Below are 14,516 nucleotides of genomic sequence, written 5' to 3' on the forward strand. Positions count from 1 at the left end.
CCCTTCCCCCCATTCGCAACTTGTCCTCACCTTCCACCCCATCAGCCGTCACGTACAACAAATAATCCTCCAGCACTATCACCACCTCCAACGGGATCCCACCACTGGCCACATCTTCCCATCTCCACTCCTTTCTGCTTTCCGCAGAGACCGTTCCCTCCGCAGCTCCCTGGTCAACTTGTCCCTTCCCACCCAAACCACCCCTTCCCCAGGTACTTTCCCCTGCAACTGCAGTAGATGCAACACCTGTCCCTTTACCTCCCCCCCTGACTCCATCCAAGGATGCCGACAGCCTTTTCAGGTGAGGCAGAGGTTCACTTGCACCTCATCCAACCTCATCTACTGTATCCGCTGTTCCAGGTGACAACTTCTGTATATTGGCGAGGCCAAGCGCAGGCTCGCCAATCATTTCGCAGAACACCTCCGCCTAAACCTACCTGAACTCCCGGTTGCTCAGCACTAACTCCCCCTCCCACTCCCACACTGACCTTTCTGTCCTGGGCCTCCTCCATTGTCAGAGTGAGGCACAGCGCAAATTGAAGGAACAGCACCTCGTATTTAGTTTGGGCAGCTTACACCCCAGCGGTAGGAACATTGACTTCTCTAACTTCAAGTAGCCCTTGCTTTCCCTCTCTCTCCATCCCCTCCCTCTGCCCAGTTCTCCCACCAGTCTTACTGTCTACGACTGCATTCTATCTCTGTCCTTCCACTCCCCTGACATCAGTCTGAAGAAGGGTCTCAAAGTTGTGACATTGTGGAGCTTCAGACTGAACAATGGGTGATGGTTTGGGTCGAGACCCTTCTTCAGATTGATCATTGATCAGTCGGAAGGGACTCAACCCCAAACGTCACCCAATCCTTCTCTCCAGTGATACTGCCCATCCCCCAGCATTTTTTGTCTATCTGTGGGGCCTTGTTTACTGAATTGGGAGTTGGGGCTGTGTGGAGTTATGTAGGTTAGCTCGTGTCAGCATGAATTTCCTTTGGGTGCTCTGGTATTCTTCTACATACCAAAGACGTGCATGTTGATTGGTCTACTTGCCACTGTACATTGCCCCGTTGAGAGTGTAGGTGAATGGTAGAATCTGGAAGGTTTTTGTGGGATTGAAGGGATAATAAAAAAGGGGTTAGGTTAGCATTAGTAGTAAAATACATGTTTAATCTTCTTCTCGCGTTTGACGCAGCAGAGGTTATGTAAAGCCCACCAGGCCCTGTAGCCAGTTCAATGTGTTGATGTCGAGGGCCATGAGGTCGACCCTTCCAACGGGGGGGGGGGGGGGGGGGGGGGGGGGGGGGGGGGGGGGAGGGGGGGGATAGTGCAGTCGAAAATGCCGTGCTGCGCTTTTTGCTGGTCTGCTCCACACACGCAGGCTGCTGATGAATGCAGCCCCCCAGCGATGCATGTTGGCGTTGAACTGGCCGGCCCCTGTACGGAGCCGGGTCAGGGCGACCCAATCTTTGCAGGTCCAGCAAACAACTAAGCTTAATGGTCAGCAAGGAGTCATTAGGCCAAAGGGCCCGTTTCCATGACTATGTAATCAATGTTGCAGTCAGGGAAAGTATCACTGAAAGATTATTCAGGCTGGCATGTTGCCATCTGAAACAGGCAGATGTTATAGCTCCGTGCTCTGCACCTCTCCCTGTGTGCCAATTGTCTTAGAGCAAACAGCTCCTGCAAACAAAAAGAGTAAAAATCAAATCTATAAAAAGGCAAGAGGCAAAAGGCAAAAAGGCAAAAAGGTATGTGTAAATAATGCACAGAAGTATGGGCGGTCACGGTGGCGCAGCGGTAGAGTTGCTGCCTTACAGCGACGGAGACCCGGGTTCTACCCGGCATTCCCGGGTTCGAGACTACAGGTGCTGTCTGTACGGAGTCTATATGTTCTCCCCGTGAACCGCGTGGGTTTTCTCCGAGATTTTCGGTTTCCTCCCACACTCCAAAGACGTACAGGTTTGTAGGTTAATTGGCTTGGTAAATGTAAAAATTGTCCCTAGTGGGTGTAGGACAGTGTTAATGTGCGGGGATTGCTGGTCTGCGCGGACCCGGTAGGCCGATAGGGCCTGTTTCCGCGCTGTGTATCTCTAAACTAAACTAATTGGCTCCATAAGATCATAATGCCATAAGTGATAGGATTAGAATTAGGCCATTCAGCCCATCAAGTCTACTCCACCATTCAATCATGGCTGATCTATCTCTCCCTCTTAAACCCCATTCCTTTGCCTTAACCCCATAACCTCTGACATTGTTCATGTCAACCCTTCGTGGTTAATTTCTCGGGGAAGGTAAATAAAAATGTGAAGGAAAGAAACATGACTACAATGTGGAAAGACAATAAACAAGCCATAATCCAAAGTTTCTACCAAATAGTTTTCATCTGGTGTATGGTTTTGAGAATACCTTTGAAGGAAATGTTGGAAGAAAAGTATTAATCCTACAAATGAAACGGAAAACACGAGGAAACAATTTTTTTTTCAAAATCACACTGCTTGACAAATTCTCCCCGAAGGAAAGAACAAAAGGTTTACAGACAATGCAATCTTCGGTTTTCACTGCACTTGTTATCCTTACGTAGAGTAGATTCTCGCATTTGTTGGACAGCAATGAGAAATGTCAGTGGAATGCTTTGTCTCGACACTTAATTGAACAAGGACGGAGTTAGAGGATTGCATCTGCTGTACCGTTCTCTTTAAGATCAATATGTGTATTTGTTTCATCTCTGTTCTTACCAACACGAAGAATACACCTAAAGAGGCACATTTTAACTTCCTGGTGCTTTAATTTTACTTCAGTTATCGGTAAAGGCATCTGTCCAGCCTCTTGTAATTCTTCTGCACACACACATCTTTATATTGAACCTGATAGTTTACGAGGCACAGAGGATTAATTGAATGCAAATTAATTACCTGAACGAAAATGTAGTCATCATTGACGAGCAGTGAGTTCTGGTCTATGTTTCCAAAGAAAGGGGTTTTGAGAGCTTTCTCCGAGCAGTTTGTAATTTGGCAGGTGATATAAAGAAAACCTGTACAAACAAAAAACCCCAATACTTCTCAAAAAATAATCAACCGTAGAAGAAAAATAGTCATAGTCATAGAGTGATACAGTGTGGAAACAGGCCCTTTGGCCCAACTTGCCCACATGTCCAATGTTTTCAAAAGTGCTTGAGTTTCATACCGACATTAACCACTGTTAACAACTCAATATAAATGTTATTTAATTACCAAACTCAGTTTGATAATATTCTAAATCAGCACAGTGTATATTTTTTGAACCTGCCAGACTTTACGCATTGCTTTTGTGGAAGGGACATGCCTTGTGGGATTATCATTGAGTCATAGAGTGATACAACATGGAAACAGGCTCTTCGGCCCAACTTGCCAACATGTCCCAGCTACACTAGTCCCACCTGCCCGTGCTTGGTCCATATCCCTCCAAACTATCTCATCCATGTACCTGTCTAACTGTTTCTTAAATGTTTGGATAATCCCAGCCTCAACTACCTCATCTGGCAGCTTGTTCCATTCACCCAGCACCCTTTGTGTGAAAAAAATTACCCCTCAGATTGTTATGAAATCATTTCCCCTTCACCTGAAAACCTATGTCCTCTGGTCCTCGACTCCCCTACTCTGGGCAAGAGACTCGGTGCATCTACACGATCTATTCCTCTCATGATTTTATACACCTCTATAAGATCACCTCTCATCCTTCTGCGCTCCAAGGAGTAGAATCCGAGCCTACTCAGCCTCTTCCTGTAGCTCAGACCCTCTAGTCCTGGCAATATCCTTGTAAACATGATAAAGAATGATCAGCAAAAATGTCATCATGTCTCCCTCCATAGATACTACCTGGGTTCCTACATTCCCAATGATTTCTGTTTCACCTAAGATTTCCAGCATCAGCAGGGTTTGGCTTTGTAACTGCATACGAGAGCTTGTTTACACCTTCCAAACTTTAAAATCTACTCTGCAAAGCACAGTACACAAATTCATTTTTCTATATCTATATCTATATTCTATACCAGACTGATTCCTGGGATGTCAGGACTTTCATATGAAGAAAGACTGGATAGACTCGGCTTGTACTCGCTAGATTTTAGGAGATTGAGGGGGGATCTTATAGAAACTTACAAAATTCTTAAGGGGTTGGACAGACTAGATGCAGGAAGATTGTTCCCGATGTTGGGGAAGTCCAGGACAAAGGGTCACAGCTTAAGGATAGAGGGGAAATCCTTTAAAACCGAGATGAGAAGAACTTTTTTCACAGAGAGAGTGGTGAATCTCTGGAACTCTCTGCCACAGAGGGTAGTTGAGGCCAGTTCATTGGCTATATTTAAGAGGGAGTTAGATGTGGCCCTTGTGGCTAAGGGGGATCAGGGGGTATGGAGAGAAGGCAGGTACGGGATACTGAGTTGGATGATCAGTCATGATCATATTGAATGGCGGTGCAGGCTCGAAGAGCCGAATGGCCTACTCCTGCATCTATTTTCTATGTTTCCATCTCTCTGCATCACCGTCTATATCTCTCTCGTTTCCCTTTCCCCTGACTCCAGTCTGAAGAAGGGCCTCGACCCAAAACGTCATCCATTCTTTCTCTCCAGAGGTGCTGCCTGTCCCGCTGAGTTACTCCAGCATTTTGTGTCTATCAACCAGGTTTAACCAGCGTCTGCAGTTCCTTCCTACACAAACTATTTCAATCCTATTTCAAACTCGTGCCTCAGAATTTTTCAACACTGCCCTGCTGGTTGACCTGTTTTTAAAATCCTATTTCTTCCATGTTTCCACACTCAGGCAGCAAGAAAGAATCTGATTGATTGGCACTGTTAATGGATATTTTGTTGTGGTCTAAAATAGAGACGCAATGATTATTTCTGCACTGAAACATTTCACTGTGAGTAGTCACTTCAAAAAGGTGAAAAAGCAGTATGCATTTTGCAGTTAGCTGAGCTTTCTTGATAACTAGCCTAACCTCCCAAGCACGCCATCGTAAATGATTTTTTTCTTCACAAGAAATAGGGGTTATTGCTTAATATAGACAATAGCACAGTCTCAAACTATGTCCGGATAAGGCGTTCTGCACATTATCTCGTTAAACGTTGCACTGTGTACCCCAGAAGCAAGTCTGACAGGTTTGCTGACAGAATCTTGAAAGATTCATCATAGATTCAGAAACACCTAAACATTCTGCAAAATGTTGCTCAGCCCCAATCAGTCGCACTTCCCCGGGCAAATAACAACTTCTTTCATCTGCATAACATAATTTGCACATAACAATTACCCTAAAAAGAATTACTTGACGATTACAATTATGACAATATTAATCATATATGTAAAGCACTAATCATCAAATCTACAACTTTTCAAAAGTAGATGCAGTTAATAAATAAACTAATGGTCGAATGAAAACAGCTGCTAACTCAAATTTATTTCAGTAGGAAGTAAAGCAGCTCCCAGCAGTCTGGGTGACCCGACTAACCAAAATCAGACTTGATGTATCTTCTCCCGTACATCTCTAGTGCACTTTTAAAGCTGGTAATGGTAACAATAAAATGTGTTTACTAATGACTGAATTCCATTAGTTTAATTATGGGTAGCGTTAGGATAAATATTCAATGAAATGAAAGAATTATAGTAAGTGTATGCAGAGTAATAGGATATGGGTTACCGCAGAAAATTAATGTTACTGACTTGCAAAGAAATTGGCTTATGATCCTTGTTAAACCAGGGACCGCCTGTATTTTCAGTTTTAACCTTAACATCATTTAGGTCACATTCAGTTACCAGTGCAGCTAACAACAGCCCTTCTGTGCAGAAATTGCTGTGTCTGTCTTGTTTTAATTCAAAAAGGCTAAAACTCCACTTCATCAGGGGTAAAATGGCATTTCCCCAGCTAAATCACTAAATCACTGGATTGTGCTTTTAGAAGCTAAACGCGTGCCTTAGTTTATAGGAGGGCCACTTTGAAAAGGGGTGACTTGATGGAACCACCAGTGCTGGCCGAACCCATTTATAATTGAATCTTTGAAAAAAAAAATGTGTTAGATTTCTCCAACCATCATCATCGGCAGTCACTTGAAACGAGTATGACTGTCCGCTTTTGGGAGGACGCCAGTGCTTGACTTTGTTTAACGTGGGGAGACTGGTGCACAGACAACCACCACATGGTTCTAGACAGATCTGGGTCAAGATACTGTGGCATGGAGTCCAAGACGACCGGAGACCTTTTTCTGCTGCAGCCTTCATCCGCCTTCCCAGCCGCTGTGACACTCCACTAAGGTCAGCCATCATCCTCCGCTTGTTCCACCGTTGAGGTCTTGGTTGGATTGCTCTTTGTCAGAGACCTCCGCCTCGACCTTACCGCCATGGGTGGCCCTACCAGGAGCATAGCTCCAGACGGCATCACTCTCAGCATCTCAGGACCGCAAAAGCTTCTCCACCACGACAAGGTGGCAATCCACAGAGCACCAAACTGGGGCACCATCAGTTGCTGTGACTATGAATCTTAATTGTGATTTCATGGCATGGATAGTTAATGATTATTGGGATAGGTCTGAAGTGGAAACAAGCCGGAAGTGACTGCTGGCTTGAGGAGATGATCATGTTTCATACCAATCAGCGGTAAAATTTAATTGCACTTCCAATGGCACAGTTGTATGCAAAGGAGGTCAGGCAATGCATTAATTGCCTGGAGACATACTCTGCAGCTGGACTACAGACGTCATCAGAGGCATTCTGTAATGCGCAGGTGATATAAATCTCTTTTATGATATATACATTTATTTTAATATTATTCTTTTCTCTCATCAATGACTCATCCGCTGCACTCACCTGGTTGCTCATTGTGCTGCTGTGTTGATATTAGTTTATTTTTGTCACGCACATTGAGATACAGTGGAAAAACGTTGTTTGGCGCTATCCAGCCAAATGCTACGTACATCAGAACATCAGGTAGTTCCAAAGAGAAAATAAACAAACTGTAGAATATAGTGTTGTAGTGTGATGCAGGCAAGCAGCAGCTTTGAGGTTCTACAGTAGTCTTTTGAACCGGACAGGGGGAAATCCAGGAAAAATCCGAGTGAAAGTTATATCTGGTGTTCCTACCCTTATTCAGTGACACCCCACATTTTGCAGGGAGCAGGGCTTTAAAGTGAGAGACACAGGCAGCATCTCCGGATAGAAGGAATGAGTGATGTTTCGGGTGGAGACCATTCTTCAGACAGTGAGAGACCCTATCAGAGGTGGTCCTATTATATAAATGCAACATTTAATTTGTTTCTAACAGCAACTTTTACGGTGAAGGGGAAAAGATTGAATAGGAATCTGAGGTGTAACTTTTTCACACAAAGGGTGTTGGGCGTATGGAACAAGCTGCCAGAGGAGGTACAGTAGTTGAGGCTGGGACTATCCCAACGTTTAAACATAGAAACATAGAAAATAGGTGCAGGAGGAGGCCATTCGGCCCTTCGAGCCAGCACTGCCATTCATTGTGATCATGGCTGATCGTCCCCAATCAATAACCCGTGCCTGCCTTCTCCCCATATCCCTTGATTCCACTAGCCCCTAGAGCTCTATTTGAGAATCAGTTAGACAGGTACATGGATAGGACGGGTTTGGAGGGATATGGGCCAAGCGCAGGCAGGTAGGACTAGTGTAGCTTGAGACATGTTGGCTGGTGTGGGCAGGCTGAGCCGAAGGGCCTGTTTCCACACTGTATCACTCCATGACTCAAGTATGTTGAGACGTGACTGGAGAAATGAATTTTTCACCATAGTGAAGCCAAGGTTCATCACACTGATTTAAACCACCCAATATCTGCATCTTGGGAATATAATTAGCTGCACTGGTCGTTAAAAAAGATAACGCAAGTAAAGTTGTATTGGGCAATTGGATGAATAACGACAGAGGTATGATACAAACACCCAAAATGATGAAAACAATTCAGAAACACATATTTTACATATCACAATGTTAAACATTGCAACCAAATCACATTTGTAAAATTGAGCTCTTTGAAAATGAACAGACATGTCTGAATAAAATAGCAGGCAATATGTTCAGCTAATGTTCTGTGTACATCTTTCCTGCTCTGCGTAATTTCATGATCCTTCCCCAGAATGCTCTCCAATAAAATGAAATGAAATAAATTAATTTGCTATCATTTATTTTGCTTTCCCAAAGTTGAATTTTAATAAATCACAATTATGGACATCGTTTGCAATGATCATATCGTACACATCATGTAACATAGATAAATCACTGAAAGTGTGTACAGGATATTAACAGTCAATCTTTACCTGCACTGTTGTCCTGTATTTCCATGTGAATCAAATCTGGATCACCATCGACCCCGGGTACAGACCTGGAATAAGAAATAGACATGTTTCTTCCCCGTTCTAACCAGAGATCCAAATTAGTGAAATGAATTCAATATTTCCCGTGATTCTTCTCTTTCAATTACTGTTTACAAATAATATCAACTTATTTTAAATAATCTATAAAATATTAAAATTTCAAAAACCTTCACCTCTGTGTGGTAAAATTATCAGTGTGATAGTGGCTAAAAAACTGGAGTTATGTGTTTTTTTTCTTTGGGTTTGAAATGTCATATTAAACTGCACACAGACAGCAGTTGAGCTCAGGATCGAACCCCCCGGTCTCAGGCACTGTGGGGCGGCAGCTCTAACAGCTGCTTCACTGTGACCAAGAGGAGATTTTATTTTGGTTATGTGCTACTATTTAAAAAAAGACACAGTGCTGGAGTAACTCAGTGGTTCAGGCAGCATCTCCGGCGAACATGGAGAGGTGACGCTTCGGGTTGGGACCCTTCTTCAGACTATGTTCAGACATTGTACTGTGCTATATTTAACAGTAATTTTAATTGCATGAGAAATAACACTTTTTTTTATTCATGCAATTTTGAAATATTAAGAGCACTCCATTCAAGTGTTATTTATCTAGCAGTGACTGCCTGTAATTTACAGAAATAATGAGCAGCCAGGAAATGTCGAAATGTGACATTTTTATTTGAATGAGCATTATGTTTATATCAAATTCATCTGCACTATTTTAATATTGGCATTAGCCTCATCACATTACTATTCAAACCTCAAAATAACTTAAATAAATTATGATTGCTCATATTCCAGAACTTTTCTCGCATTGCCGTGCTCATTGGTAAATATAACTTTTTGATGGAGCGTGGGCATGAAGTGTTTTCAAACTGAGTTCAAGTTGAAAGTTCAAAAAACATGTATGATTCTCATACGAGGCAAGAGGAGAAAATGCTTTTTAAGGAAGACAAAAATTGCTGGAGAAACTCCGTGGGTGAGGCAGCATCTATGGAGAGAAGGAATAGGCAACGTTTCGGGTCGAGACCCTTCTTCAGGCTGATGTGGAGGTGGGGGGGGGGGGCGGGAAAAAAGAGAGGAAGATGCGGAGACAGTAGGCTGTGGGGGAGGGGAAGGAGGGAGAAAGCAAGCACTACCTGAAATTGGAGAAGTTAATGTTTGTACCGCTGGGGTGTAAACTTCAGGTAATCCTTGCTTTCTGCCTCCATCCCCTCCCCTTCCCAGCTCTCCCACAGTCTCCGCCTCTTCCTTTCTTTTTCACGCCCTCATATCAGTCAGAAGAAGGTTCTCGATCCTAAACCTGCTGCCTGCCCTGCTGAGTTACTCAAGCTTTTTGTGTCTGTCTTCGATTTAAACCAGCATCTGCAGTTCCTTCCTACACATTCCATCTATTACCTGCCAGGCTTCGTCCCGGCCCATCCCTTCTTCAGCTTTCTTCTCCTAAACCTTTTTACTTCTCACCCTAAACCTGCATATTTAGTTCTGGATACCTTTGGTCAGGAAAAATGTTTCCAACTTCCCACAGCTCTTTCAATTTCAAATACAGGGCGGCACGGTGGGGCAGTGGTAGAGTTGGTGCCAGCGGAGGGACATAGGTTCAATCCTGCCTACGGGTGCTGTCTGTACGGAGTTTGAATGTTCTCCCCGTGACCTGCGTGGGCTTTCTCTTGAGATCTCCTGTTTCTTCCCACACTCCAAAGACGTACAGGTTTGTAGGTTAATTGGCTAGGTACAAATGTAAATTGTCCCTAGAGTGTGTAGGATAGTGTTAATGTGCGGGGATCGATGGTGGGTGCGGACTAGGTGGGCCAAAGGGCCCGTTTCTGCACTGTATCTCTAAACTAAACTAAAATCTCTCAAGGGTCTGTCCCATTTAGGCAATTTTTCAGGCGACTATTAAGTCGTAGCAGGTCGCTGAAAAAACGGCGACTGAAACAGCGACTGTCAGACACGCACATCGCTTCAATCACCAGCCAGTTATGCAGGCGGGGGACGGGGCAAGTGGGAGGAGCGCAGTCTGAGTGAAATTCACACGGTGCAAAGCCAATGTGATACAGACACACACCGCGATGGACAGGAAGGTTGGCGCTGTAATTAAGACGGGGAAAGCACAGTGTACGGGAACGGTCACTTAAGTCCATTAAAATAGGGGGGGGAGAGGGGGAGAAGGGGGGGGGGGGGGGAGAAGGGGGACGGGGTGGGGGAGGAGAAGGAGTGGAGACAACTTTTAAGAAGCCAGTGATACGCGGCTGTGAAGCTCGGCGAACATTAACATTACCGGTCGGTTATCCTTGGTTCTGAAAACTACTGTTTACATTTTTTCCCCCGCATTGAGCCAATGAAATTCACTGGTCAGCACCGGCGATAACCTGTGAGAACCTACGACAACCGACGACCTCCTGGCGATCCACTACAACTGCACCCACGTCACGCTATTTCTCGCTATTCTCCATGGCAGCTTCATTCTGGTCGCCGCTAATTTTTCAACATGTGGGAACTACTCACGACCATGAAGGCGACTCCCCGGCAACCACCCGCGAACATGTGGCGACTGCATAGTCTCCTGCAGTTGCCTAAAAAGTCACCTAAGTGGGACAGGCCCATTAGGAACCCACCTATTTTCATTAAAACAAACTGCTTACAACTGGAATGCCCCAAGCCTGGCAATATTCCAGTGAATCTCCTCTGATTGTGTAGTAAACAGAACTAGATGAGGCCCAATCAATTTCTTATTAAGTTCTGATCTCTGACTAATAATGGCAAATAGCCCCTGTACCTATCTCCAGCTGCCGTTGATCATTCATGGTGTTGGTCCACTTGATTTCCTGAACAACTTTGCTTCTGAAAGACCGGCTGCATTTTTCACGGAAGACATTGAGCTTCTCTCCAAGATCCAAAGCATTCACAATGCTATGGCTGAGAGCTACTTATCAGGAATGGAGACCAATGACATTGACTATTCTCGGTTAGCAAATGACTCTGTTCAATAGATTTATAGAGCCGATGTGTCAAACAGCTTGGAAACAAGTCATTCAGCTCAACACTTTCGCACCGATCAGAGGGCACTCATCCATTTTAATCATCTTCCAGCACTCGGCCTGTAGCCTGAGGGCTTGGGCAATTTCATGACTGCTGTCAGCAACTCGGCTTCAAGCCCTCTCTCAGGTATGTATTCTGGATACTCGCTGTGTCTGATATGGCCCAGTCAATAGTAAAAAGGTTCCGCTCAAATCCCTCTAAATCTCTTGCCCCCTTACCTCAAATTCGGGTCGAAACCCTTCTTACAGGCCTGTTGTGGAGAGTTCTGTGCTGGTTTCATAATCTCACCTTTGCAAACCCAGAAGTTATCATGATGGATAGAGGGTTAGTTTAAGTTTTGGATTTTGGAATTTCAATTTTTTATCTGATAGACAATAGACAATAGAGTAGGAGTAGGCCATTCGGCCCTTCGAACCAGCACCGCCATTCACTGTGATCATGGCTGACCATCCACAATCAGTAACCTGTTTCTGCCTTCCCCCATATCCCCCTATCTTTAAGAGCTCTATCTAACTCTCTCTTGAAAGTATCCAGAGAACTGGCCTCCACTGCTTCCTGAGGCATAGAATTCCACAGATTCACAACCCTCTGTGTGAAAATGTTTTTCTTCATCTTCGTTCTAAATGGCTTGCCCCTTATTCTTAAACTGTGGCCCCCTAGTTCTGGACTCCCCCAACATCGGGAACATGTTTCCTGCCTCCAGCATGTCCAAACCCTTAATAATCAGCGACAATGATCGCTGAACCTATGCTTGGTCTCGCCTTCATATAGGAGTCCACACCTGGAGCAGCAGATACAGTAGATGAGGTTGGAGGAGGTTGCAAGGGATCCTCTGCCTCACCTGAAAGGATTGTCGGTGTCTTCCTGCACAATGTTATTCTGAGTAGGTGCAAGACCAGGAAGTGTGAACAAATGAAGATTGGAGATCAAGCCGATCAGATGGCTAATCAAGTACATCGGACCCTGACGATTGCTAATTGAGATACAAGTTAAATCTTTACCAAACACCGGGTCAGGTCCCATCTGGCTTCCTGGGGGCATGCTAGGCATTACCCTGAGGGTAAATACCGAGGCTTGGAGAGAAAACAGAGAAGGGATAGCAAGGAGACATTACACACTCAGACTTTATAAGGCAGTCTCAGTTTTCTCACAGAGAGAAAATGAAGGGACCATATACAAAATTATTAACAATTTAAAAACGGCCAGGTGGATTGATGAAAGAACTAGAGGGGAATTAAGGATGATGGAATTAAGTTCTGCAGGAAATTTCAAAGAGCCATGAATCTTGGATCAAACATTAGTCTTGAATCAAACCAGTCCGAATATAAAGAAACCCTTCTACGCATAAGCTTCGACCATCAACTTGAGAGTAGATTGCCAACGTTTATGCAGAGGAAAGTATCTTTATATGTCTAAGAAGGGTCTCGAACCGGTGATCTTCAGACTTCAGTCTCGACCCGAAACGGCACCCATTCCTTCTCTCCAGAGATGCTCCCTGTCCCGCTGAGTTACTCCAGCTTTTTTGCGTTTATCTTCTTTATGTCCAATACAGGTGACAGCATTTTCAAAATTAGAATCAGAGTCAATTTATTGGCCAAGTATGTACACATACAAGGACTTTGACTTGGTGCTTTGCTCGCAAATGGTAACAACACAATATATGGCAGACAATTAAAAAAAAACATAATTCATAAATGTAGAAATAAAGTGCAAAATAAAAAGGGGCAGCTTTGCTATATATTTGGAATAATGGGCTGAAAGATGGCAAATGGAATTTAATGCTGATAAATGTGAGGTGCTACACCTTGGCAGGACAAATCAAAATAGGATGTACATGGTAAATGGTAGGGAATTGAAGAATACAGTTGAACAGAGGGATCTGGGAATAACCGTGCATAGTTCCTTGAAGGTAGAATCTCATATAGATAGGGTGGTAAAGAAAGCTTTTGGTATGCTAGCCTTTATAAATCAGAGCATTGAGTATAGAAGCTGGGATGTAATGTTAAAATTGTACAAGGCATTTGTGAGACCAAATCTGGAGTATGGTGTACAATTTTGGTCGTCCAATTATAGGAAGGATGTCAACAAAATAGAGAGAGTACAGAGGAGATTTACTAAAATGTTGCCTGGGTTTCAACAACTAAGTTACAGAGATAGGTTGAATAAGTTAGGTCTTTATTCTCTGGAGCGCAGAAGGTTAAGGGGGGACTTGATAGAGGTCTTTAAAATGATGAGAGGGATAGACAGAGTTGATGTGGACAAGCTTTTCCCTTTGAGAATAGGGAAGATTCAAACAAGAGAACATGACTTCAGAATTAAGGGACAGAAGTTTAGGGGTAACATGAGGGGGAACTTCTTTACTCAGAGAGTGGTAGCGGTGTGGAATGAGCTTCCAGTGGAAGTGGTGGAGGCAGGTTCGTTGGTATCATTTAAAAATAAATTGGATAGGCATATGGATGAGAAGGGAATGGAGGGCTATGGTATGAGTGCAGGCAGGTGGGACTAAGGGAAAAAAAAGTTGTTCAGGCACGGAGTTGTAGGGCTGAGATGGCCTGTTTCTGTGCTGTAATTGTTATATGGTGATATGGTGTTATATGGCATATGTAGATATCTAAAATGCACTTGGAGAGTTCATATGAGTTTGTCCAACGGACCAGAATGTAGTGGTGTGGTGCGGCTTTTAAGTAGAGCTAAGTGGCAAGAAGCTGTGTCTGACTGTGGCGGCTTTGACAGTCCGGGGTCGCCTCCCAGAGGGAAGTACTTTAAAGAGTTTGTGGCCGGGGTGAGAGGGGTCAGAGATGATCCTACCCGCTCGCTTCCTGCTGCTTGCAGCGTGCAGTTCATTGACGAGGGGGAGGTTGCAGTTTCAGAAGGTTTCTGTTAGAATTTCTACATTTTCAACCCAGCATAAGCTCTGATAATGTCCAACCTCCCACCACTGTATCCCGCACTTTATCTGTGTAGATAATCCAAAGAGGACAATCTTCTGCTCACGCTTGTTTCCTTTCAGCAGTGGTTCCACTGCTGCATTATCTATCTATTCAAACCGCTCATTGACCCACCACTCCAACTGATCAATGAACTGTAATTATATCAGATTTTACTTATCAAAAAAACCCTTTCAAATGTCGT

At 44.1% G+C, this 14,516-nt stretch overlaps 1 protein-coding gene across 2 annotated transcripts in view; it reads right to left on the reverse strand.

The window, feature by feature from the left end:
- The window catches only part of sorcs2 (sortilin-related VPS10 domain containing receptor 2), a 736,913-nt gene that overhangs the window by 190,295 nt on the left and 532,102 nt on the right, over window positions 1–14,516 (reverse strand). For both annotated transcript variants that reach the window (XM_055644862.1, XM_055644870.1), the window contains exons 6-7: window positions 8,292–8,356; window positions 2,905–3,023 (exon numbers count right to left, since the gene is read on the reverse strand). In XM_055644862.1, coding sequence (XP_055500837.1) covers window positions 2,905–3,023; window positions 8,292–8,356 — 184 coding nt within the window. The remainder of the gene's footprint in view (window positions 1–2,904; window positions 3,024–8,291; window positions 8,357–14,516) is intronic.

The sequence above is a fragment of the Leucoraja erinacea genome, chromosome 1 (assembly GCF_028641065.1).
Source record: "Leucoraja erinacea ecotype New England chromosome 1, Leri_hhj_1, whole genome shotgun sequence".
Lineage (NCBI taxonomy): Eukaryota > Metazoa > Chordata > Chondrichthyes > Rajiformes > Rajidae > Leucoraja > Leucoraja erinaceus.